The 24223-nt window shown below is 57.7% G+C and overlaps 1 protein-coding gene across 1 annotated transcript; it reads left to right on the top strand.

The window, feature by feature from the left end:
• Positions 1-19436: 19436 nt before the first annotated feature.
• CUNH1orf216 (chromosome unknown C1orf216 homolog) lies at positions 19437-23332 on the top strand. The gene is made up of 2 exons (XM_026086004.1): positions 19437-19495; positions 21062-23332. The coding sequence occupies exon 2, from the start codon at positions 21078-21080 to the stop codon at positions 21936-21938; it is 861 nt and encodes a 286-aa protein (XP_025941789.1). The 5' UTR covers positions 19437-19495; positions 21062-21077; the 3' UTR covers positions 21939-23332.
• Positions 23333-24223: the final 891 nt, after the last annotated feature.

The following is a 24223-nucleotide window of genomic DNA, read 5'->3' on the forward strand; positions in this document are numbered from 1 at the left end:
GATTTGTAAATTATACTAATTCAGCACAGATTTGCAAGAAAAAAATTCAAAAGCTGCAAAATTCAGCATCTTTCTTAATTTTGCTGTTAACTCCTGCCACTAGAGAGCAGTAATAGAATGTCCTTCCTCTAGGAAAAGGGGAAGGAAGTATGATTAAAGCTTAAAATTCACTCTGACTCAAAGGGAAAATGTTATAGTTTTCCATGCTCTGCAGAATTGTAAAGGATTAGATGCAAATTAGCCACTTCCTTAATTAGACATATATTTTTGCATGCAGAGGTAGTAGCTTTCAGAGGTGTCCAGTAGAGGAAGAATACCTTCAGAGGTCTGTCTTTGCCGTAGCGCAGGATGTGGTAGCCTGATACAAAGATGGCATTTGTTCTGCCTTCCCTCAGAATAGAGCTGCTACCCAGGAAAAAGATGTTTCGCTTGTTCCAGAGCTAATTGCCTTAAGTAGAAAAATACTATAAGGCCTGAAGAGCTAAAGGGGATGGGAAGAAGATTTCTGGCTATTACTGCTCCGTGTAAACATTTAAACCCCCACCCTCCCCCCCCAAAAAAACCTTCCCAGAGTCAGTGCATGCGAAATCCTACTCTTAAGCCACTATATTACACGTTATACGCTCCTTGCATGGGAAGTATATTCCATGCAGCGCTTTGGGGTGGCAGGCAACTCTTACAGGACCTGAAATCTCACTTTCAGGAGGGGTTGAACCATACTCTGAGATGCTGCTGCTCCTTGTGCCAGACTCCACGGTGCCACCAGGGACGAAAGAGTTGTAGTTTTGGCCCTGGTCCTTCTCCGTGCTCCCATCCGTCTTGGTGACCTGTTCTCATCCACCTTCATGTGCCAGCTCCCTCCGTCCAGCCTTACGTGGGCTGGGCTCCACCCCACCTCCCGTCTAGCACATTAACTCAGCTTTGACTTCTCATTTTCAAGTATCGATTCAGTTCGCCCCTCCCGGCACTGAGATGATGCAGTTGCGCTAAAAGGGAGAAAAATCTCTCTCCCTTCTGCTGCAGGAAGTGCCAAGAGTTGTCTCAGGCTGGCCAATCCGGCTGAGCAAGGAGAGATTGACTAATAGTTACAGCAGAGAGGGGCGAAGGGGTGGGAATGAGAGTGCTGCTCACAGCCCTAGGGCAAGGGGCAATGATGCATTTCAGCCTTTGCCAGAAATGGGCTCTTCTGGGCAGAGCCGCTCCTGACGGAAGAGCTCCTTCCACTCCATTTGGTGCTTTTCCCTGCTAATCGTATGCCTGGTAGTTATAGCTCAGAGTCCGGATTTGTGATGTTTGCTTTTGGCTTTGCATGGCCAATAATCCAGCTATAATCCAGGCTAARTGAGTACATGTCCCCGTGCCTCAGTTTCCCCTACCTGCAGAAGGGAGGGGGGATAATGCCGTTCAGCGCTGATCTGCCTCTAGCCTGCACCACGGGAGCCTTAATGAGAGGCGTGCTGTTAAGCACAGACTATTACCTTGCTCAGAGAATCAGGTCTTAGGAACCTAAATTATAGTGAAGAAATTTAAAAAGAACTCATAAGCAAAAAGAAGGGATGGTCTTTGGTCGATGTTAAAGGTTAACATTGCAGACACGTTTATAATCATAGCTTTCACGACCACACAGCTCCTCAGGGGTTCAAGGCAGCCACTGAATTATGTTTTCTTTTCCTTTTTTTTTCCCATTTTGCCAAGAGACTGAAAGGGGGAGAGAAAAAAAACTATTTGTTTGTCTTGTCTAATTTAATTTATGTTATTTATCAAACAGACAGGTTATTTGGGAAACCAGATGGACCCAGGCTAAAATCATCTGTATTTCCAACATGTGAAAAATTATGTCAGAGTGGACACATGAAAAGGAGCGTGCTGTATGTTTTGTGTGTGTTTATCACATGAGCTTCTGAACCTCATCTGTCCTGGATCTTTAATCAGTTGTCCCAGCCCCAATACGAGGGTTAAAGGACAAGAAGACCCCCAGGGCATCCAGGCAAGTGCGATTGGGGACAGTATCTTCTAAAACAGCCATGTCACAATTATTTAGCCTCTCTGGCTTTCAGCCCTCTCATTAGCTGGTGCATCCTTTCTCTGGGAGTGATGAATGGGGCATATTTTTGGACCCATGAAATATGTCTTTAGCATGTGTTTGTTTTTGGAACTGAGCCGGTGACATTATCAGCATCTGTCTCTTTTCCTTCAGGTTCTTTATTATTAGAAAAGGAAACATGAAAAATATAAAGCAGCAGAAATAGCGGGGGGGGGGGGAGGCAAAAATGGCTACAGTTAAATTGAAAGTGAGTGGATTATTTAAGAAATTAAGAAATACAATGTAAGAATATAAGAAAAGAAAATAAGACCCCTCTATTACTAACAAGCTTGTGATTTCCTCATTAAGAAGGAAATCCCAAGAGCAGAAAAAAATAATCAGACCTGTAGGACTGATAATTCAAAGGTGTTGGCTGCTGCCAGTACAGACAGAGCGGTCCGTGGCCGGGGAGGACAGCTGATGGGGGCTGCACAGCAGATCCCCCCCGGGCTGGTCTGTCCTAAAAAGGGTCCTTTATCCGACTGCATTAACCCGCTGGTGGCAGCACGTGGGGCCGCCGCATCCGTCTCAGCCCGGCGCTGGAGTCTTGCTGAAGTTACTGCTGCGAGAGCCCAGCCCTTACGCCCTTCTGATACCCCCATTTTATTAATGAGCCAAAATCAAATGGGAAGTTGAAACTTAGCAGAGACCTTCCCTTCCTGGGGAACCCAGGGCAGGGAACCAGTTCAGCCCCACCTGCCCCAAGAGAAGTGGTTTGGAAAAGACACCGGGGACTCGGCGGCGCTGAGAGCACGACCGAGCTCAGCAACCCTGTGCCTCCCCCGCTGCAGGCGTTGGGTGTTTCTGGCGAAGTTTTTAACGCAAGCRTGTGCCAGAGCGTGTGGTGGGCTCGTCAGCGGGTCCCCTCCTCTGCAGCCCCCTTCCTGAAGTGACTTCTTTAAAAAGCTGTGAAGTGTTAGGAGGGCGGAAGGTCAAGCTGGAGGAATCAGTGGAGGGGGAGAGGGGCAGGGACCTGCCGAACCCCTCCCGGGGCTTCCTGCAGACTGGTGCCCCGCGGCGGGTATCCGCGCAGCCCGAGACCCCGGGCTCCCTGGGGCTCTTGACTTTGCAGAGCCGGAGGCTGGGCTTGTGAGCTCCAGACACAGACTCAGTGCAAAACAGCGCTGTCTGAGACTTGCAGCAGGGCTGGGCTTATTAGAAGACCTGTGAAGCAAAAGTTTCATTCTGTATTAACTATTAGTCATTAATATTAATTATAACATTGCGTGTGCTCTTTGTGGACAGATGTTCAGTCCTTGGGGTTTATTATTTTCTCTTGTATCATCCAGAAGCCCAATTTATGGCTAACTCCAGCTATGCTTCTTCAAACAGCAGCGATCTAAACCAGCTGTAATTAAAGAAAATAACATAAAAGATTTCAGTGCAGAGGGGAGGGGTGAAAAGCAAATCTTAAAGCTTTGCAAGAGATTAATTTTATTTTTAGCTAATATTTTTTCTCTGCTCCTTAAGGCTGTTTTTATGCAACATGCTCTGTGCTGCTTCCCTTACAGGGTCCCATTGATTTTCAGTATTTCATGATGCTCATGCACGTGGTGATGAAGGATCAGGATCAGAAAGGCTGGTTCCCTTTGGAGGATGAGGTGTGCACTCATTCACGTGTGTCCTCGCATGCACCTGGCACCAGAGAGCAGCCTGCTAACCTGAGGAGATGGACAGCCCCGGGATGCCGTAGCCCATTCCGACCTGTGATTTATGAGGAGAGCTGGGAGACCCTCAGAGACGAAAGGTAAATGCCCTGGGCTCTGGAAATGACCTCTTCCCTGGTGCCCGGCTTCCCGCGGGCAGCCCCTTTGCTCCCCTGGGCTCTGTGCTTGGCCTCACTGCATCATCCTGCAGCGGGCCCCTGCAATGGGCACCATGTCCCCTTGCAACAGGTCCTGTCATGTCCCCCTGCAATGGGCAGCGTGTCCCCTTGCAATGCTCACGCCTGCGCGTCTCTACACCAATCTGCCTCCCGACACCAGGGCTGCAGCCTCCTGACTCGGCGCTGCCTGCTCTGAGCAGCCCCAGGCCAGGGCCCACCGCGCCGCACTGGGACGGGACGGGACGGGACGGGACGGGATGGGGAGCCCTGGCCATGCTCGGCCGTGAGGGCCCGGCTGGAGGGCAGCGGGGGCCAGCATGCGCCAGCGTCTTTCTGCACCGCCTAATTTCCAGCCGCCACGGTTAATGGAGACTCATTTCTGTGAAGGATGCGTAATTAATCGCCGAGGCGCTAGCGCCACATCCCCGCCTGCTCAGGATATTAATAGGTGGTATTTCCACATTCCTATTTTACATTAAGCCTGAAGGGGGGCTTTGAAACCCCCCAACTTTTCATAATTAAATACCAGATGAGAAAAATGGCTTTTCCTTCCTTCCTCCCTTCTGCTTGCCAGCCCAGTGAGATAGTTGCCTCAGTGTCGACCGTGGACGGGACCTTCTGCTGGGATTGCTGCCTCAGAGCAGAGCATTTTGCATGGGGGTGCAGAGCCCCGTGGCCCCAGCGCTCTCCTAAAACCCTGTGCGCGTGGCAGGGGCTCAGGGGTGGCAGCGCCGTGGCCCTCGTCAGCAAAGGACGTGGTCTGGAGCCCGCCAGCCCCTGGCTTCGCTGGGGGAGCAAGGAGGGGACGGGTTGAAGGTCCTGGCCGTCCCTTTGGGGACCAACTCTGGTCCCGGCTGAGCCGTGAAGCAGCCCTGGGCGCTGGCCGAAAAGCCCCGGTGGAGGCATGCAAACACCAAAGCCGCTGCGGCTCCTCGCTCCGAGGCCCCAGGCGCTGTCTCGGCCCTGGCYGCAGCTGCGGGGCGCCGAGGGGAGAGCCGGGCTCGGCGTTTGCCGTCCCAGCCGCCCACCCGTCCGCTCGGCCCGGTGCTGCAGGGTGCAGCAGCTGGTGAGAGGAGAGATAAATGAGACAAAGCGGCAGCAGCTTTTGCAATAAACTCAACTCAACTATGCGATTGAACTGGAAACATCCCTCCGCTGCAGCCAGCTCCTGCTCGCTCCGGTTTTCGGGCTCTTGCCCTTGCAGCCGCTTTCAATTAGAGGCCAGCTAGCAGAATTCGCACTTAGACCCTCGCTGGCTGGAGGTGATCCCTAAGGCAGGGAAAACAACAGCTTTTCCCATTCTCCCCTTGTATCTAAGTACAGAAGGAACAAATTGTGCCCACGAGAGGTTTACGATTCCTTCCTGGCTTTTCACTTCCTTTATGGGGAGGAACTGGATGTGAGAACACGAGTGCAGGTACCCCTGCACCTGGCAACTACAAAGCCGCTATCCCACTCCTCAAGTGTCTTGTAGATAATAAAGCACTTCATTTCCTGGGCAGGCACCTTGTGATTCTGGTTTACGGACCTCTCCTGCTCAGGGACCGGTCTCCTCTATTAGTGCGCTATTAATACGAGTTCTGCAGAGTGGAATTTATATGCAAACATCATCATTAAACCAGCATCCTAGGTATTTACATCCGTCCTTATTTTGGCCTGTTAAGAAACCCACAGTTGCACTACGTCTCGGCAAGGGAAAGGCCAGCTTCAAAGGGAGCAAATTCCTCTTGCGCGGGGCAGGGTGTGCGAGCGCTTTGCCGGGGCTCGTCTCTCCTTGCCTGCTCGCCCCGGGACGCTGCTCCGGGGCTGGCCGGGGCAGCGAGGGCATCCTTTCCCGACACGGGGAGCAGACAACCGAAACAAAGGCAATGCATAAACACAGAGTCAGATAATGTAAAGAAGATAATGAAAGCAACAGGCAATTATATCTGACATGTGTTCTCTATTCTGCGTTCTGTGAGGGCAATGCTCTCAATATGAAGCTCTGAGCAAATCTTCCGGGGGGAATGATATCACAGGCCGATTGGCTCTTATTTTGGTAGCCTTCGCTCCACCTACTGATTTGCTGAGCATATGTGTTCTTCCGAGAAGAGATGACATGAGCCAGAAAGTATGATAACATATCTGAAGGTGCGGTTGCCTCTGCCCCTCCGCGGGGTGACTGCAAAGCTGTGTGAGCGCACGGAAACACCCCTCCAGTCTCGCCCCCCATGGCTGGCCACTCCGGTTCCCTTCTGCTGGAAAGCAAAAAGAAGGAAGAAGGGATGAAAAGATTAGAGGGGTCAGCACAGTTGGCAGAGACCCCTGAACATCTGCAGAGGGCAAAAGCAGGGGTGGAAGAGTTGCATTAGATACTCATCAGCCAGCACTGAGGCCCCCCCATCCTATTTGAAGTTTGGAGTAGTTGGGATGACCTTCCGCTTGCTGTTGGGATTTTTCCATGCGTTGTTTTGGGTGTTGTCTGTGGTCTTGCCTGTGAACAAAGCCGTGCTGCCGGTATCTCTGGCTTGAATGGAAACTGGAGATGCCAAAACAAACCCCAGGGACTATTCGTGATGCTGGCAGTGACCCCGCTCCAGCCAGACCTTGGGAAACGGTCCGACATTCAAGGAAGGACACGCAAGGAGGCTGCAGGGTTTGCATTGCAGAGGCTGGTGCCTGCACGCTGACGGCTGAGACAGGGCGAGCTGGGCATCAGGTCTGACCCTACAGCAATTGCTTTATTCCTGCAAATTTGCCACTTTGCCCTCAAGGTCTCTTTAATTCGAAGCAGGGGTGCTCAATAGCAAGGTCCATACCAGACTTGGTGGACCACCTTTGCATTGCCTGGCCATCCCTGCAGCAACGTCTAAATTCCCAAAGCTCCTTCCCATATAAAACGCTGGGAAGGATCCTCGGGAGTGGAGTCCCTTCATTTTTCCAAACTCTCAGGGCAGGACCCAGCGGTCCCATTACGATCCACTGGGAAGGGTGCTGCTGTCCCACCGCGCGACCGCCACGCCAGGGACTGCCCGGGCCAAAATGCTGAGCCGAAATGCTGCTGGATCTGCTGGGAATGGCCTCAAGCGCGTTGGGCGCAGGCCGAAAGGTGCCCTGCGGTGCCCGGGCAGCGCTGAGCCCCCCGGCGCCCCGGGAGCCCCCGGCCACCATCACTGGGAGCCGGCACACGCATCCTGCGAGGGGAAAGGCGCCGCTCCCAACATCTGCTTGGCGTTTGTTTGTCTTTCATTTCCATTCCTACCCTTCCTCCCCCCTCCTTCTTTTATCCTTCCATCTGCATGGGCCTAAAAATAGGGCTGTAGCCTGACTTTATCTGCTCCGCGTAAGCTATTAGAGACTTCAATGAAATCCCATTTGTAGCCCGTCTTTTTCCCAGACTGGATGAGGAGGGGAAGGAACTGATTTGTCTGTCCTGGCCAAGCCAGCGTCGCTTTTCCATCCTGCAGCGCAGCTCAGCCCTCGTGTCCCGGCCGCCAGGGTCCTGGGGTCACCGGCTCCRCAGCCTCATGCGGGATATGGGATGCGGGATGCGGGATGTGGGATGCGGGATGCTTGTCCACCTGCATGGGAAGCGCCGGCGCCGGATAGCGAGCGACCGCCACGAGGGCGTCAACAAAATGCGAGTGCCTTAACCCGAGCTGGTCAGCTGCTAGGAAGTGCCGTCGGCAGCCGTGTCCGCCCGGGGAGGTCCAAGTGCCGCTGGGGACTGAAAGGGGACAGCGCAGGAAGCAGGGCTGGATTGCAGGGGATGCAAGGCTCCACGCGTGTGTCCGGCGCTGGGCAGACGGGCCCTGGCGAGGACGGGGCGTTCCTGGGAATCTGCTTCCCACCAGCCGGGTTTGTTGCAGACAAGAGCGCTCTCAGTTGTGCTTCGCATGAGAAGAAAGGCAGCTTCGGTTCTCTGACCTTTCGGCTGCGTCCTGGGATCCGGGGTCGGGGCTCTGCAAACCCAGTTGCGGCCCCGTGGTTTCTGCCTGCCGTGACGGCGATGGCCACATCCAGCCCTCGAGGGAGCCCGGCGTCACCGAGGCCGCCGCTGCGGATGCACATGGTGGTGCGTGTCTGCCTGCTCTTTGCAATCCGACCATGTGCTGTCTGCTTTTCATCCATTCAAACGCGCCTCTGTTCCCCACACAGAGCCCCGGCTTTGTCCGAAYGCGTCTCCTCGTTTCAGGCCATTCATTTCAGATCTGCTTTGAGTTTGCTCTCCCCACGTCCCCCTCCCCGCAGCGTTGCTCCATGAAGGCGTCCCTTGTTCGGCCGCGGGCCCAGCTGGGACGGGCCGCCGAGCCCGTGCGCGCGCAGCCGGCGCATGACTGCGGCTCCCGCGGCTCCCGCGACCGGACCCTCCTGCCGCTTCTGAGGCTCGGCCGAGGGAAAGTCCTGACATTTCCAGACCGTCCCCAGGCAGGACGGCCGTGCGCGGCGGGGCGTTAGGGTGCAATTTAGCCGCAGGACCCTGCCGAGGGTCCGGGCTACGGCCRTGTTTGGGTGCCGGCGGCGAGGGAGCGGTGCCGCAGGGACGTCCTCGCTGTTCGCCCGGGGCCGGCAGCYGGCTCAGCCCTGCGGGTTGCTCCGGAGGCTCCCGGCACCCGGGCTGGCCTGTGCCCAAGGCAGGCTCGGCCCGGGAAATCTCTATTAGGGCTCCCTGTCACCTAGCGGGATGATGCCTTTGGCACTCGGTGGCGAGCCCTCGCCGACCCTGGCCCGCCGAGGCTTCCCCGTGTCCCCCGGGCCCTCCCCAAGTCGCCATGAATAAATCATGGTTGTATTAAAGAGAAGCAGCTGCTTTTTTTTTTTTTTTTTTTGACACTCCATCCGTATCCGCGCGGCCCCGTTGGCACATGCTCGAACGCCAGAGCCCCCATTGACAGCCCCTGAAGCATAGCAATTGATACACAGAGATCCCCAAATCCTATTCAGGGCCCGCTTTTCTGCACGAGCAGCCTCTAAACGGCTAATTCACTGCTCTTTTTGTCGCCGGGGTTAAGTGGTTAAGTGTGTGGGGATCCCATAAAAGGCCTTTACTCCATGAAAAGCTATATTTACATTGTAATCACCAAAGAACTATTTAGACAGTCAATAGCGGGTATAGAAAAGGCGAGGATCGCGGGGGCCCGGCGCGGCGCCCCTCACCTCTCCCGCCCGAGCCCCCCTCCCCCGGCATCGCTGCTGCGGGATTACGTCCCACCAAGCCAGCTGCCGCGGGAGGGCCGGGCCGCCGTCCGCGCCTCCGCCGCTCTTTGTGTCCGTGCGGAGCGGCAGGCRCTCCCGTAGTGCCGGGGCAGCCCCCGCGGGCAGCTGGACCCCCGCGCCCGGCCCAAGGAGCCCCGTTATCCCCTCGTTAACTGATCTTCCGTCGTGTCGTCATTGAGCGGTGCCGTCCTTGTGTGAAGTGCTAGATAAAATTATATCACTTTAACGAGATTAATTGAGCACAGCCAAGAGTGGCACAAGCTAAATTAATTCAGGAGAGCGCGGAGAGGGCTTCCCTCTCCAGCAAGAGCAATTTCCCAGTAATCAATTAGACGATGTTCCGACTGATATCCCGCCATGGGGGAGCAAGCCTCCTCTCCCCCACGCGGGTGTGAATATTCATAAGAATTACACTTTAAAAGTAAATAAATTAGAAATTCCCTCCATYTCCCGTCTCCTCCTCCGAGGCCCTGTCGGGATCGCCCAGGAAGGACCCGCAGCGGAGGCTCCCTCGCCACCGCGGGAACGGCCGGGGGTCCTGCCGCCACCGGCACCCGCAGGAACGGGCCGATACTGCATCCCCGGGGCTGGCCCATCCTGGGGACGCGCTTCATCCGCCGGACGCGCTCRAACCGAGATCCCTTCTGGGGCTTTTGCTTGTTTTCCAATCTCCCTAGACACCCCGGGATGCATCTGCCGCTCATGCAAAGGCTAAACCTTGGTTGCATCCTGGCGAACGCCAGACGTTAATTATTTCCCCRACGGTTTGCCAAGAGTAAATAGCAATTGCAGCCCGGGAAGGTCCCTGCGCCTGGGACGCGCTGCCCAGAGCCCCGTCCGTGACGCAGCAACGCCCRGGACGGTCGTGGGAGCCGCTGCCTGCGCCACCCTCCTTCCGCCTCCGCCTGCCTCCGGTCTTGTCCATTCTTGGAAATGGAAATTCAAATGCTTTTACGCTTATCAATTACACACTCCGACTTCTTCTGATGCCTGGTGTAAGCTTTATGATAGAACAAATTTAAAAAGTGTTGCATTGTACCCTCCAGCCGTATGGAAATTGTAATTATAAGGCTGAACACTTCGGTTAAGCAGAGAAGGTGATTTTCTCCGTTAGGCAAAACGCACATGCGCGCCCCGTAGACGCCRCGCTCTCCTTCGGGATAATTCTCCCTTGGTACAAGCTGCGCCGTGGCTGTTTTTCCTCTCGGTTTGGCTCCGGCCTGGCTTTTTCAAAGGCTCCTGAGCAGCGAGCGCCCATCCTCCCCCGGCYGGGCGCACATTGTTCGAATTAGTGTCTAAATGAAAGGATATTGTTGGTTCCTGTATGGAGATAATAAGCTCTGGTAGCAGAGGGAATTTCACCCATGCAGAGAGAATTTGCCGCGCGGTTCCTGCCAGAAGAGCCGAGGCTCCGCTGGCCTCTCGCCGGGATCCATTTCTCTGTGACCCAAACAAGTTAATGGAAACGCACCCGCCAGGAAGCGGGAGTTTATCTAGGAATGCCACTGTAATTGCTGAAAGCCCTCGTTTCCGACATCGAAAAAGTGCTACCTTTCCCCGGCCCGGCCTGGGCCTGCAACGCGGTGCCGGCCGGAGGGCACCTGCATGCCGGGGCGGCGTGCTGCCGCTTCGCCCCAGCCCCGCGCGCCTGCCGTGAGAGTGCTGCTGTTCCGAAACGCTCCTGGGATTTTACGGTTTTGCTCTTTCTTTCCATCCCCCGGTGCCTTTTCTCGCTACTTAGTTCAAATTATGTCCCTCCCTCTCCCGTGGAAAAGGAGAGAAAGAGGAAGGAAGAATAACCCAGCCCTACAATTTCCCACTTTCATTAAAAAGCAGGGAATTTTGACCATAATGAAAACTTCCATTTCGGTCAGAGAGGCATCGTCCATTGAAAAGGGCCTTTTTTCCTGGAGAGAACCTGGCCAGCTCTAACCCCCACACAGGTAATTCATTACAGTATAATGGAGTTGTCACGCTGCTGATTTCTGCCTTCAGAGGGCAATTAAAAAGCAGCCAACCTTTCCTGGGGCAAGCGAGGTTAAACTCCGCAGGCCCGGCCCTGCCTGATGCACATTTTCCGTCCGTGCTTCTCGCTCTCTGATCCCATGAAAGGATCCTGTGGAAACGGGATGTTCTATTTCTCAGCTCACTGGCTCTCCTTGATGATTTCCCTTAACCGGTGCTCCAAGGAGAGCCACAAAAAGCGTCTCTTTGGGGAGCAGCTGATCCCTGAGAGCCTGAAAATCTTCCTGCAGCCTCTGACACACGTTTGTCCTTTGGTGGCTTCAAGCAGGGGTGACGTGGGGTCGGGCGCAGCCCTGCGGAGCTTTGCTTTCGACTCCTCCGTGCTTATCTGAACTTGAAACTCAAAGCAAAAGCCAGGGCGTGGATCCATCCTGGACCAGGATGGGGAACAGGTTCAGCCGAGCCCTTGCCCGGCTCCCAGGGGCTGCTGCTTGTTTCCTCCCGGGGTCGCTGTGCTCCTCTCGGCCCCAGCGGGGCGATTCCCGGATGGGCTGGGGCCGCAGGAGAGCCCACTCGACCCGCAAATTCATCCGGTGCAAGTGCCGCCCGCGACAGACCCAGACCACAAAAGCCAGCCCGGCCGCAGAGCCAGCGCTGCCGTCTCAAACCCTGGAAGCGAGGCGACCGAACGCGCCGGCGCCCTTGCGCAGCGCCTGGTGCTCGCGCGGCCGCGGGRCGATGCGGTTCCCGTCTGGGGCCGCCCGCGCGGTGCTGTGCTTCCGCCTCGCAAGGCTGAGCTGTAAATCCCGGCTGCCCCTGAGCTGCGGGAGGAGAGGCGGCCACTTTTGGCGCAGCGAGGGCTTATAAACCAGCCCCGCGCGGCCTTGAAGGACTTAAAACCTGCTCTTAAAACTGTGGGAGCTTTCCTGCCTCCTGCTAGGAGACAAGCCGAGCAATTTCCAGCGCGCGGCGCTGACTGCCTGCTGACAAGCAGCTCGGATCGGCTGGGGAAGGCTGGTCTCTGCCCAGCGTCTCCCTCTCCGGCCCCAGGGCCGCGGGTATCGAGGCTGGGGAGCACCATCGCTGAGGCTGGGGATGCAGCCCCAAATATGAGAGAGGGAAGGCTGAGAAGGCAAAAATGCCCAAACAAAAAAACTGAGAAGTGTTTCGTACTTGTTGGTGCTGGTGGCTTTACGGACGAACAGACAGGTTGCGTTAACTGGGCTGTAGCTGACGGCAGCGCGGGGATGGCGTTGGCCGGGGTGGCAGAGCCGCTGCCCGGCACCGGGGCGGCGGGTGCCCGCGGGACCCAACTCGCTCCTGGGGCACTGCTGCAGCCTGCGCTGGCCGGAGTAACGTCCCCGCGTGTGAACCTCTGCGCGCTGCTCTCCCGCCTGGCTGCAACGTGCAGAGTTGTTTAATTTCACCCTGGCCATTTTAATTTTTCCAGTCCATCCAGGCTGTTTTGCTCTGCTTGAATTTTAACAGATGTTTTGACTTGTTATAGGTGAAGGGGAAACTGCAAAAGAAAAAAAAAAAGCACCAAGTGTTTTTTGATTTGAGCTGGTTCAAAGCTCTCTAGTGGAGCAGCTTCCACATCAGAATATTCTGATTACATGCAAACAAAACATTTAATCTCACTGAATGCCACATAATACAAATCCTTCTGGTTAGAGTCTATTGCAGTTATTAATCAAAACAGTTCAGCTGAAACTAAGCCTTTTATCAATGTTGTGATAAAGGGATGAATTAAAGCATTTATGGAATGTATCAGATTTGTTTTCAAGACTGAAATACTGATTTCAATTTCAGTCCTGAAGTTTTCTGTGTGATGAGATCCAAATGTTGAACCCCCTCTATTTCAGCAAAAGCGTGCAGCAGTTAAGGGACTGCCGGGAAGTGTGTTGTCATGAAAGCTTCATTTGTAAGACGTGTATGAAACGGGAGCAAAAGGGCAGTACCGTTTTCATAACAAGGTTTGTGCCTTGGTGTATAGCATTCTGGAGAGCTGCAAGAGCAGATGACGGCATCCTACCCCGGGTGATGCACGCCGGTCTGCTGCAGCCGTTGGCAGCGTACGTGCTGCTACAGCAGTTAGTTAGTCTTTTGGTAGCGCGGTGTGAACCTTCCTCCACGGAGCCTCGCTGCCCGGAGTCGCTCGTTTGGCTTGAAATGCTCACAAAGTTTTGGCGAGGGCAAAAGCAACAGCGGCTCCCGAATACATTTACACTGACTCAGCCGATCTGACAGCGCGTGGATTTATCTGCAAAACTGCTGCCTTTGGAGCACAAATATTCCAGCCTGGAGATTTACCCGTTAGAGGGCACCAGAGCCGGAGCCAGACCCGCGCGATCAGCCCGGAGCTGCCGTTGGCACCCGGCGCTCCCACCACCCTGAGCCTTCCCGCGGGGCCAGCGCCCTCGGTGGGTCTCGTAGCTGTGACACAGCCCTAAAACAAGGCAAAATTCGGCGCTATAGGCTTCTTTCATCCCTGGAGAGTTAAATGCCTTCGTTGTGCCAGGCCCAAGAGCCCGAGTTCAGTGACAAGAGCTCTTCCCTCGCTGCCCYGAGGGGAACCGCGGAGGTTTTCCTCCGTCCGGGCTCGTCCCCGTCGCGGGTGAGCCGTGGGACGCCCTCCCGCCCCAGCTGCTTCACCACTATTTTCCTCTTCCTCTTTGGCTCACAGTCACCAAAACACCAGTGACTCGCTGCTCTCTGCAAGGATTACTTGTGCGTTATTGAACTTCCTGCACATTGAGATCATAATCCAGAGGCACAGCAGCATTTATTATTTTATTTGCATGTTGAGAGCCCTCCTGGATTGAATGTACCCCATTTCATGGGCGGTGAGAAGCCGAGTAGCCGGGTCTGGCTTGGACGGGAGACAGCCGGGGAATGTATGGTGCTTGGGCACAGGCCAAGGATTTCATGCTCGAACATTGGCAAATGCTCCACTGTAGAAATCAAATGATGGAAAGATTTCATTTAGTCCCACTGCCTTGGCTCAGCTGATGGACAGTGATGAAAGAAAAAAATATGTTCTTAAATGTACGTACTGATTTTCATCCCCAAATCCGTACAGACAGACAAATCCACTCGCTGCTGAAATTCAGCCGCTTCTGAGCTATGGGGTGGTAGCTGGCATACACGGGAAATCGGAAACGTGTCGAGCAGGCGCTAACCGGGGCCGGGCGGGCAGCGGGCAGCGGTCGCTCTGGCAGCGATGGCAGCGAGCGGTTTCTCTCCCGCATGAACTTCAGGGATGAGTTCTCCTGTGGCGCCATAACCCAGTTTAGGGGAGCTGTGTCACCCCACACGTGGGACAGCACAGGAGGGACCAGCCCAGCCTGGTGCTGCTTGCCCCGAGCTGGTGCAAACCATGGAGCAATAGCGCCGGGAATGAATCGGGAGCGGACAAAATTAGGTGGACAAAAATAAGGAAAGCAGCTCTGCTTTCCGTATTTGTAGCTGGACTCAGCTTGTCTGCCCTGAAAGTCAGTCACCGACGTAAACTCATGACCGCAAAGCCCCACCGCTCCGCGGCCCCCACGGGGATGGCACGAAAGGCGCCAAACGGGGGAACCCGGCCACGGCCTGGCCGTGTGTGGGTGGGTTTTGCCACAGACTGGTTTCTGCTCCCAGCCAAAGGCTCTTTTATGGAGAAAAGGTCTGGATCACAGCTTCAGACCCACCTGCGCTGGGATTTTGAGGGCACTGGTGTCCGAGCCAAGCCGTACGCGGAGCGGGTGCGAGCTCCGCGCAGGTCGGAGCGCGCCGCGTGCTCTCCAAGGAGCAACCAGAGCGTTTTTACATGAATTTACTTTCTTTCCTGCCCGCGAAGGCCTTTCCCGGCTGTTCCCGAGGAACAGGATCGGAAGGGGCGGCGGGATTGGGGGTGCCCCCGCCCAGCCGGTTCCCGCGGGCCGCGGCCAAGCCCCTCGGCGGGAAGGGAAGCGCAGCGGGTGCTGGAGCCGTCGCGGCTCCCCGCGCCCCGAAGTGGCGACGGGCCGAGGCGACGGCAGGAGCGCGGCGGCCTCCCGCCCCGCCGCCGAGCGCCAGCGAGTGCCGGTTCCTCCCACTTCCTTTCAATTTCCCAAACAATTTCCTAATCAGACCTTTCTGTCTGGATTTTATTAGTGATTCACAGGCCAAGAGGAAATGGTGATTTTGGGGTCCTGGTCTAATGGAAGGGGAGGAGTCGGTATCAATATTCCCCTTTTGTAGCTAAGCAGCCGATAAACCACAGAGGAAGCGTCTAAAGGACACCAGCTTCGCTCTCCTGGCACAGAGCGGCTCCCTGAGTCACGACAAATCCCTTTTTTGTGAGTTATGAAAGCCAAGAGGGTTTGGGAGCGAGATGAAGGAGGCTCTTCTCCCTGGATAAGGTCAYACCAGAAAGGGGGGGTCTCTCCTGGCGCCGGGTCCGGGGGAGCCGGCTTTCCCAGCCGTCCCGCAGACGGGACTGGGATGGGGACGGGGACAGGGCACCCGGCGTGGGGACCGGGGGGACGCCAACCCCTGCGCCGGCTCCCCGGCCCCGTCCTCCTCCGCCGCCACCCGATCCCGGCCCTTCACGGAGGGATCCTAAGCCTGGATCCCTGCAGGCCCTGACCCCATGCCATGTGGAAATCGCCTGGCCTCCCTGGAATTCCTGGCTTCCGTGAAATCCAATCTGGCTGCAGATTCTTGGCATTTTTCATCAAATATAGCGCATCTGTCACTGCCTTTGATTCTGATTGAAACATAATTTGTTTTACAGGTAGGGGCCAGGGCGGCAGCAGGCGGAGGTGGGAGCAGGCTGCCGGGGCTCGGGGCACAGGGGTGGCGTGAAGTGTGGCTGGCCGGCTCCAGGTCCCTCTTTCCTCCTTTTTCTCCTCTTTTAATGGCACTTTCCCTGCCGCAGGCTCGGAGGGAAGAGGATGCTGCTCATGYGGGTGCTGCAGGCGACACGCAGCCCACGGGCCTGGGGAAACGGTTGGGATCTATGAAAATAAGAGCATAGTTTTTAAGTTTTTTGAGGCCAAGAGGACAAACCCTTCACTAACATCCTTCTCCTCCCTCCATCCTAAACACCCCAGCGGCCGCCGTGCCCGTGGGGCCATATCTCTGCTCCGCCCCAGGGCTCAGTGCTGCAAGCCCGACGGCTCCCAGCCCTTCACCTTGCGCATTTGCTTCGGGGCCTCCAAATGCTCCCGGTCCTGCGAAATCTCGGCTGTTCCCGGTGCCGCTGGGCACGAAAACCCGCCAAGCCRCGGGAACGCCGAGCGCTCAGAGCCCGCGGGAACGCCGAGTCGGCGGGCAGCGCGGCAGCTGCTCGCCCCGGCCCAGCGGCACGTCCCGCCCGGCCCCGCGAGGGTTTTTGGCTTTTGGGGGCTGCAAAACGGCTGCGCGCCCTGACCAGCCGGGGGCCGCCCGCCCCCCCGCGTATTTACTCGAATGTGTTTACAATTACACAAAATGTCAAGCTGTCTGCGGCCGCGCAGCCGGGCCGAGTCAGGCGCGGGGCAGCGCGGGGTTGGAGGTCAGGACGTTGTTTACTTTAATTTCTCTGAGAGCTTTTTGGGAGATTTCCCCCCTCTGTTATTAAACTCAGATGAGCCGCTGGGGAGGTTAGGTCGCATGTGGTTCAGGGCGCTTTTTTCATCTGTAATTTCTTTTTTTTTTATGTGCAACGTTGCGCTTTTAACTCTTTCGGGGCGGTTTCCTGGGGCCCGTCTCCACGCCACGGGAAAGCGCCCGCGGGCCGGCGGCAGGGCAGGTGCCGGCAACCCGCGGCCGGGCCAGTGCCAGGAGCCGGCGGCGGCGATTCCCGGGGTGCGCATGGCCCCGGGGTGGCTCCGGCGGCCCCGTTCCCGCGGGCCCCCGCGGGGGCAGCCAGCCCCTAACCGGTCCCGCATGTGGGCGGCTTTGAACTCCCCCATCGCTCCTTCCCGGCAGCGAAGGTTCGGCCGCGTCTCGTGACACCGGGGCCTAYGTCAGGCGGGCGCGGGGGCCGCTCTCGAGGGCGTCTTCTGGGACCAATTTGGTTCAAAGCCCGGGCACGGTGCAGCGGCTGGGGGGAGCGCGGCATATGAGAAGCAGGTGGCAGCGCGGCGAGAGGGGGAGCCGGGGCCCGCRGGCCGCAGGTCCGGCTCCCCGGCTCCCACCGCCACCGCTCGGCTCGGGAAAGCGGCGCCGCGTCCAACCGCTCCGGCCACGGCGCCTGCTGCCGCAGCCATCAAGTCTGGCGCGGTTGGGGCTTGGTGCTGGGAAGCCTCTGTCAAATGCAAAGAGGCGGCTGGCTTCGTGCTGTCTGGGTGCGCGTCTGGGGTCGAGGGAAAGGTTGGGTTTGCAGTGCAGTTGGGTTGTTTTCATTGCAAACAGCAAATCTGCTCTGGTCTCAATCAGCTCTAGCTAATCGCTGGGGTCGGGGGGCGCTTGGCTGAACCATGAGCCGCACCGTTTTGAAACAAAACAACCCAAACCAAACAGATAACTGCAAACTCCCCGCCTGGCTCCCTCCATGGATCCGGGACTAGCCCCGCTCGCAGAGCTGTCAGCRTTTGGGGAGGAAACACCCAAAACGCTCGGGAGGCTGCAGCGAGCACAAGTGGGGCCGGGCCAGCCCACAGCGCGCCTGCTGCAGGCCTGGTCGCGCTGGTGCTACCGGCCCCGCGGCGAGGGGGAAAGCGAGAGGAACGAGCACCGCTACCGCCCGGCGAGCAAAACGCCAGGCTTGCAGCTGAACTGCTGTTTCCCTGTGCTTGGATCTGCCGAAATCCAAACTGAGAAGAAACCATCACTTTCCAAAGTGTCCCCCGTGCATAACCAGGAGCAGAAGGTCCCAAACTGAGGACACTTTCGCCCTTGCTCTATGAGCAATATGTTGCTTTGCATTTAATTCTGGCCCCAGGTGGAAGCTAAACACAAGGCAGCACTAGTAAGCACAGAGCTCAAAAGCAGAGCAGAGCAGGGCAGAGCAAAGCCAAGGTTATCGTTTGCCCAAATTTTTTTTCTTTACTGCCCATTCACAGAAGTGTCCGAGTTGGATTCTTGCTTCCTTCTGTGATGAGCATTATTATTACTTTCCTTTAATCTCATGCCGAGTGCTGCCGCCCGCGCTGTGCCCGTGCCAYGGTCCCTGCCTGCGCCACGGGGCCGTCTCGGGGCAGGAGCAGCGCGGAGCCAGCAGACRTTAGCTAGTGGCCTGCTAGACAGATGGAAAGTTAAAGAACTTATTTGTTGCTTATTGCAGCCGTCATTGCACTATTCCGAACCTCCGCAGCACCACGGAGCAACAGGGAACGGGATCAATGAGCAATGAGACCCACAGGTGCCGGCCGGGGCTCGTGTGCCGCTCGTGGTGCCCTGGCGCCGCTTGCGGTGCCCGCGCCGTGCCGGCGTCCCTGCCCTGCGCCACAAAGCCGCTTTATCCCCCCAGCGCTCGTGGTGCCGCATGTGACCCCGCTCTCCCAGCCCAGCGCTCCTGGGAGCCCTTTGATGTTGCTGCGCCTTTTCGTTTCGGAGCTCGCAGGCACCCGCTCTCCACGCGGGGGATAAAGGTCCCTTTGAGAGCGGGGTCCCGCTGCGCCCGCGGCCCCGCGGGGAGCAGGCACAGGGAGACGGGAGCCCTGGCAGTCAGGGAGCTCCGGAGGCCGCCGGACAGATGGGGCAGGGGCTGGGAAGGAGGCGCCGTGTCCGAAGTGCAGCCGCCCCTGCCCTGCTCCGAGGGGGTCGCACACGCGTGTGCATGTGCTGCGCCGGGACCGGCCCGGCTGGGGCTGTGCAGAGTCCCCATGGGGGCTGTGCAGGGTCCCCACGGGGGCTGCACGTTGCAGGGACGCTCCGGCCCCGCAGACCCTTTCCCCCTGCCGAGGCTGCAGCATCTCTCCCCGTTCTCCCCTGCCGTAGCAGATATCCCCTATTAACGCAGCTGTTTCCCCCCATCCTCAATGCCGGGCAAGCACAAGAGCAATTCTCCCTCCCTGATTTTCCCCGGGAGGCCATGGACAGACCGGGGGTGCAGCAGACGGACACCCATCCCTGCGGGTCCTGCTGGCTCCACACGGCTCGTGGGGCCCCAGGGGTCCCCAGGTTTGCTGTTCCCCACTGATGCCGCCGGTCCCCGGCCRGGCATCCGCTCCCGCCTGGCAAACACCGGCGTGCTGCCCGGCGCCTGCATCCCAGAGGATCTTTTGGCATTTGCAGGGAGACCGGCCGTGCCGCGGGGGGACGTGGCAGGCGCCGACGGGCCCCCAGGCCACCTCGTGGGAAGGCGGGAGCGCCGGCGGGCCATGGGCCTGCGGCCGCCGCGCCGTCGGAAGTGTGCAGCGCATGACGCTTTCCTGCTGCCCTGCAAGGGACCATTTCCGTCCGCGGCGGCCGGGCTGCGGCGGCGGCAGGAGGTGCGGCCCCGGCGCTCTGCCTCCCGCGCCCCGGCTCCGGCGGTGAGTGCGTGCTGCACGGGGGCGTCCGCATCCCGCGGGGGCCGCGGAGAGGGGCCGAGGGCCGGGCTGCAGCTGGCCGCGGGGCCGGCGCAGGCTGGGGAGGGCAGGCGGGTGCCACATTTGGCTCCCTCTGATGGAGGCTGCTCGTTTCGCTCGCTGACAGCAGCAGCCTTGCAAAGATCAGAGAGGAACCGCTTGTGTCCCCGCACGGCGCGGACACCTGAACCCCCCCCCGCGTTTGCCGTGTGTGTGCGTGTGTGTGCGTGTGTGTGCATGCACACATGCTCTGGTGGCTCCGGTCTCCCTGGCTGCCGCTGCCGGAGGCCGCTGCACACCGGGGGTTTGCGGCGGTCCAGCGTCGGGCTGTGCTGGCACCGGCGCGCAGCGCACGCAGGCAGCGCAGGGCACGGGCTGCACAGCAGGGCTCGCTCCCTGCCTGGGCTGCGGCCGGGAATTTTGCAGTCTCACAGTCCTGATTGCATCTGTGCGACTGTCCTCCCTTCCCCTGCAGGCATTACTGTGTGCGTTAGGGTCCTTCCCCTGCTGGGTTTTTTTCCTCTTGCATTTTCTTCATCCAGTTAGGGAGCTGAGCATTGGCACGGCTGCGGGCATTGGCACGGCTGCGGGCAGAGGGAATGACCACTGCTCCTTCCCCCGGCCCCAAGCCAGGATCGTGGGAAGGGGCCTGGGGGCTCTGCAGCCACCCCTAAAGGCAGGACAGTCCGTCTCCAAAGAGGGATCTGGTTTTAATCCTGCAATGTGCAGTTTCTGGAGGGCTTTTCTCCTCCACCTGACCTGGTGGCAGGAGGATCCCTCTACGCTCTCAGACGGGGCCCACGAGGTCAGGTGGGTCCTGGTGGATCTGGCATATCCCATGGCCAAAATCCACCAAGCTGTGTCTGAGCTGCGGCCCAGCCCTGGGTCCCCAGGGCACAGCCGCTGGGAACACCCCAGGTCCAAGCAAACAGTGCTCGGGTCCCTGATTTACCAAGCAATGCCCATGATTCATAGCAAATCTTATTGCTGTTGGAGAAGCAGCTTCTTCCAAACGATCCTCTGCAGGCATGGAATTAGTTGCATCCCCCCCAAGCGCGGCTGCGGCTGGGGAGAGCGCGTCGGCGGCGTGCCTGCTCCCCGCAATGCCCGTAACGATCGCAGAGAGGAAGCCACAAAAGCTTGGTTTCACAAGGAGCGGAGAAATGGTGGAGGGTGACTGCCCAAGCCCGGGCKCCTCGCTTTTGCATCAGATGAGAGTTTGCCCCAGGAAGATTTGGGGTTTCCAGCCTGGGGGCATGCTGAGAGCAGCAGCAAAACACCCAGGGAAAGGGAAGAGCCCTTCTGCCTCCAGCAGCTGGGGTTYGGCTTGGCCCGTGACTTGGGTTCTTCAGCATTAAAGAAAGGCAAAAAAAGTAAGAGAATGTTTTATCTTGCCATAGCTCAACAGCCAGCTCTGGTCATGCCAGCCAGCAAACCCGCRTGCCTCCTCACGGCCTTGGAGGCCTGGCTGGCCCCGACTCGGGGAAGATCTTCCTCTGCATCTGTCACATCTCGGTGTCTCTTTTGCAGACAGGAGGCCGGGAGGATGTTTGCAGTTTGCCAGCCCGACATCGCCTTGAACGCCCCCTTCCACGAGGGCCAGCGAGACCCCACGCTGGGCACAGCCTTCCTGGGGGACGGGGAGCGCAGGCAAGACACCAATTTCAACTTYGTGGCGGGGGTGTACGACCGCAATGAGAACTGGAGCCAGCCGGCGCCYGGGACCCGCATGGAGGAAAGCTCCAGCCGGAGCGAAAACATGACAAATCCGTCCGATAATCTGCTGTTATTAATGCAGAGACAGATGGTTCAGGGCAGGCTTAGGGATGCCGCCCAAAGCCTGAAAGGAGACCAAGCGCGTCTCCGCGCGGATGTGCGGAGCCCCCCCGAGGGAGCGGAGGTCGGCGGGCCGGGGGATGAGAAAGCGGCTGTGGAGGACACCGCCAAGGAGTGCAGGAAGCCCCTGAGCTCCCCCGCGGAGGACAACGGCTACGCCAGCAGCTCCCTCAGCATCGACAGCCCTGACAGCGTCTCTGGGAGCGCCTGGGAGCCTCCCGCCGCTGCCCACATCCAGAAGAGCCCAGCAGAGCCTGGAGTGGCCGACCCCGAGACGGAGACCTCCCCTGACACAGACCACCTCTTCCCAGCGCTGGCGGAAGCCTTCCAGCACATCCAGGACAAGGAGAGGTTCAAGGAGCAGGAGAAGGAGAAGCACCACATCCAGCTGGTGATGTATCGGCGCTTGGCGCTGCTGCGCTGGATCCACAGCCTCCAGCAGAAGGTCGTGGACCAGCAGAACCGGCTGCAGGAGAGCTTCGACACCATCCTGGACAACCGCAAGGAGCTCATCCGCTACATCCAGCAAGGCCTGGCGTGCCCCGGTGCCCCGGACCGCCCCGGGCTGTGAGCCCCACAGCCCTGCGCTGCCCCGTCCCACTCGTCTCTTCTGGGATTCACGCCGCTCCCCTCTCTCAGCTGCAAGGAGCTTCTCCCAGCACTCGCCCTCCGCGATGGGGCCTGGGGCCATGTTTTGCTCCAGAGGCTTTCAAAAAACGTGAGCTGCGGGCTCCCATGGGCTCTGCCCATCCTGGTTTCCATGAAGCATGAAGATACCATGCAGCAGATGCCACCCAGAGATTCCATGGGCTCCAGCAGCACAAGGTCCTTCCAACGTTACAGGACCCTTTTCAATGACTTTTCATCTCAACTTCTCCGACACTTCCTTTTCCACCCAGCTGCTGATGAGCAAGTACCAGCTGTTTGGCTACTGTGCCGACCAGCCACAGCTCGAGGTCCTCTGCACTGTGTCCTGCTAGGTCTAGGGGCTTGTGCAACACCGGGCTGGGGACCTCGATACACTGAGATTTGCTGAGTCTGTGATGCTGGGACTCATCTTTTAAATCTACTTTAGGGTCCTTCGTTTGAGCATTTAAAAGTAGGAGTTCATTTCATCACTTTACTGTAGCTCTGCWGCTTCATGAGAGATGGTCTAGGAAAAGACATCCCCAGGCTGGAGCATGGGCAAGGAAGGCCTGAGACGTCCCCCAGCTGCTCCTGGGCAGCGGTCGGACACGGCCAGGGCACTGCCGAGGCCACCAACTTAATTAGAGCACTTTTAAAAATTTCCTTCTTCTCCCACTTCCCTCTTCTCTCCTGCTGCTACCAGTAACCATCCCGCAAACACCTGACTGGAGGAGGGGGAAACGTCTGGGAGAATCCASATGAAGCTGAAACTCTTCCCTGGTCCCAGTCTTCAAAGGCCCGAGCGGGGGCCAGCGCCTTGCGACGGGGTCCGGCGGCAGTGGCCTCGCGCAGCTGAGCGCCACGTGCTCGGGGACGGCGCTCGCAGCTACGTGCGAGGTGCTCGCCGCGTGAAGGTCCATCCGGCCTTGATTCGGCCAAGCTTTTGCGCGTACCCCTGAGGTCTTGCCGACATGGCAAAGCGTTTCGGCACGTGCTCAAACGCAAGGGGCGGCTCCCGCTYGCTCGATGACCTACACGATATCCGTTCATATGCATGCGTACGTGTGACAACCCAGCGACTTTTGAAACTTGCTCGTGTTTTCTGTCTGAACGAGGTGTCCTATATTGTTCGTCGGGACCCACTCTAGCACACTGCCTAATTAAGCACGTTGAAAAGCTTTGCGGGTAAGACCTGAATTAATGCGTTAGGTCCAAAGAGAGAATCATACTTAAAACTGACCTCAGAACGCTTGAAAATAAATTTAAGTATCCACTGATTCAAACCCAATATTTATTTTTTAGATTCAGTATCAGAGCGGATTTGATTTAGATCTTCTGTTTTTCACAGCCAGCGTGTGCATATGGGTATCCGTCCTTTGCGGAACGTGCTTTAACACGGTGCATGACCAGGAAGCTGCTCTCAAAGTTGTGCTGTTTGTGTTTGTATGAATTTATCATCGAAAGGAAGGAGAATATTTTTTTCTAATCTATGTTTTACCCAGAGAGGATTGCTAGCAGCAATCGAAAAGGACATGCTGTGTTTATTTGCTGCATTTTCGTACGTGTTAATCTGATACATGTTCTATTTATGTCGCTGATGAACTGCAGAAGGAGGAGGAGGAGTGTGGTTAGCTTTCAGCCTAGCTCTCAGCATGGTCTGGGTTACAGTCCCAGCTTTACCCCGAATTTCTGTGCAAAGTCAGGCACTGGTTTAGTTTCTTGTCTGCAAAATGAGGATGATGAGAGATTGCAAAGTCGCGGTCAAGACTGCCGGCGAGGCTCCTTCCGGACGAGCTGCTGCGCACCTGCGGCGGGGGCCGGAGGGGCCTGGGCAAGGAGGGTCCGGGAGCCGCGTCCGACTGGAGCGGACGCAGCGGATGCGGCGAAGGCTGCCGGGGGCACTGCGCGGTGCGGCGCGGCGCCCGCCAGCGGGGCCGGATCGCAGGCTGCCAGCGACCACTAGATGCTACTGCAATACAAATAAATACCCGCCGCAAAGCCCCACGAGTGCCAGCACGGCCCGGGCTGCCCTGCGCCGCCGGGCCCGTCCCACAGCAGGCGAACCCCGCTCCGGGCCGGCCGCTGCTGCCCTGGGGAGCTCTGTAAAACCCCGCTTTGGAAAAGGGCATTTTGGGGGCAAAGAGTGCGTTCGCCTCACGAGGAGCCGGCGTGGGTCTCCTCCGCACCCGGAGCGAATTTGCCCTTTTAGTGCAGGCGCGATGCTCGGGT

The sequence above is a fragment of the Apteryx rowi genome, unplaced genomic scaffold (assembly GCF_003343035.1).
Source record: "Apteryx rowi isolate R43461 unplaced genomic scaffold, aptRow1 scaffold_68, whole genome shotgun sequence".
Lineage (NCBI taxonomy): Eukaryota > Metazoa > Chordata > Aves > Apterygiformes > Apterygidae > Apteryx > Apteryx rowi.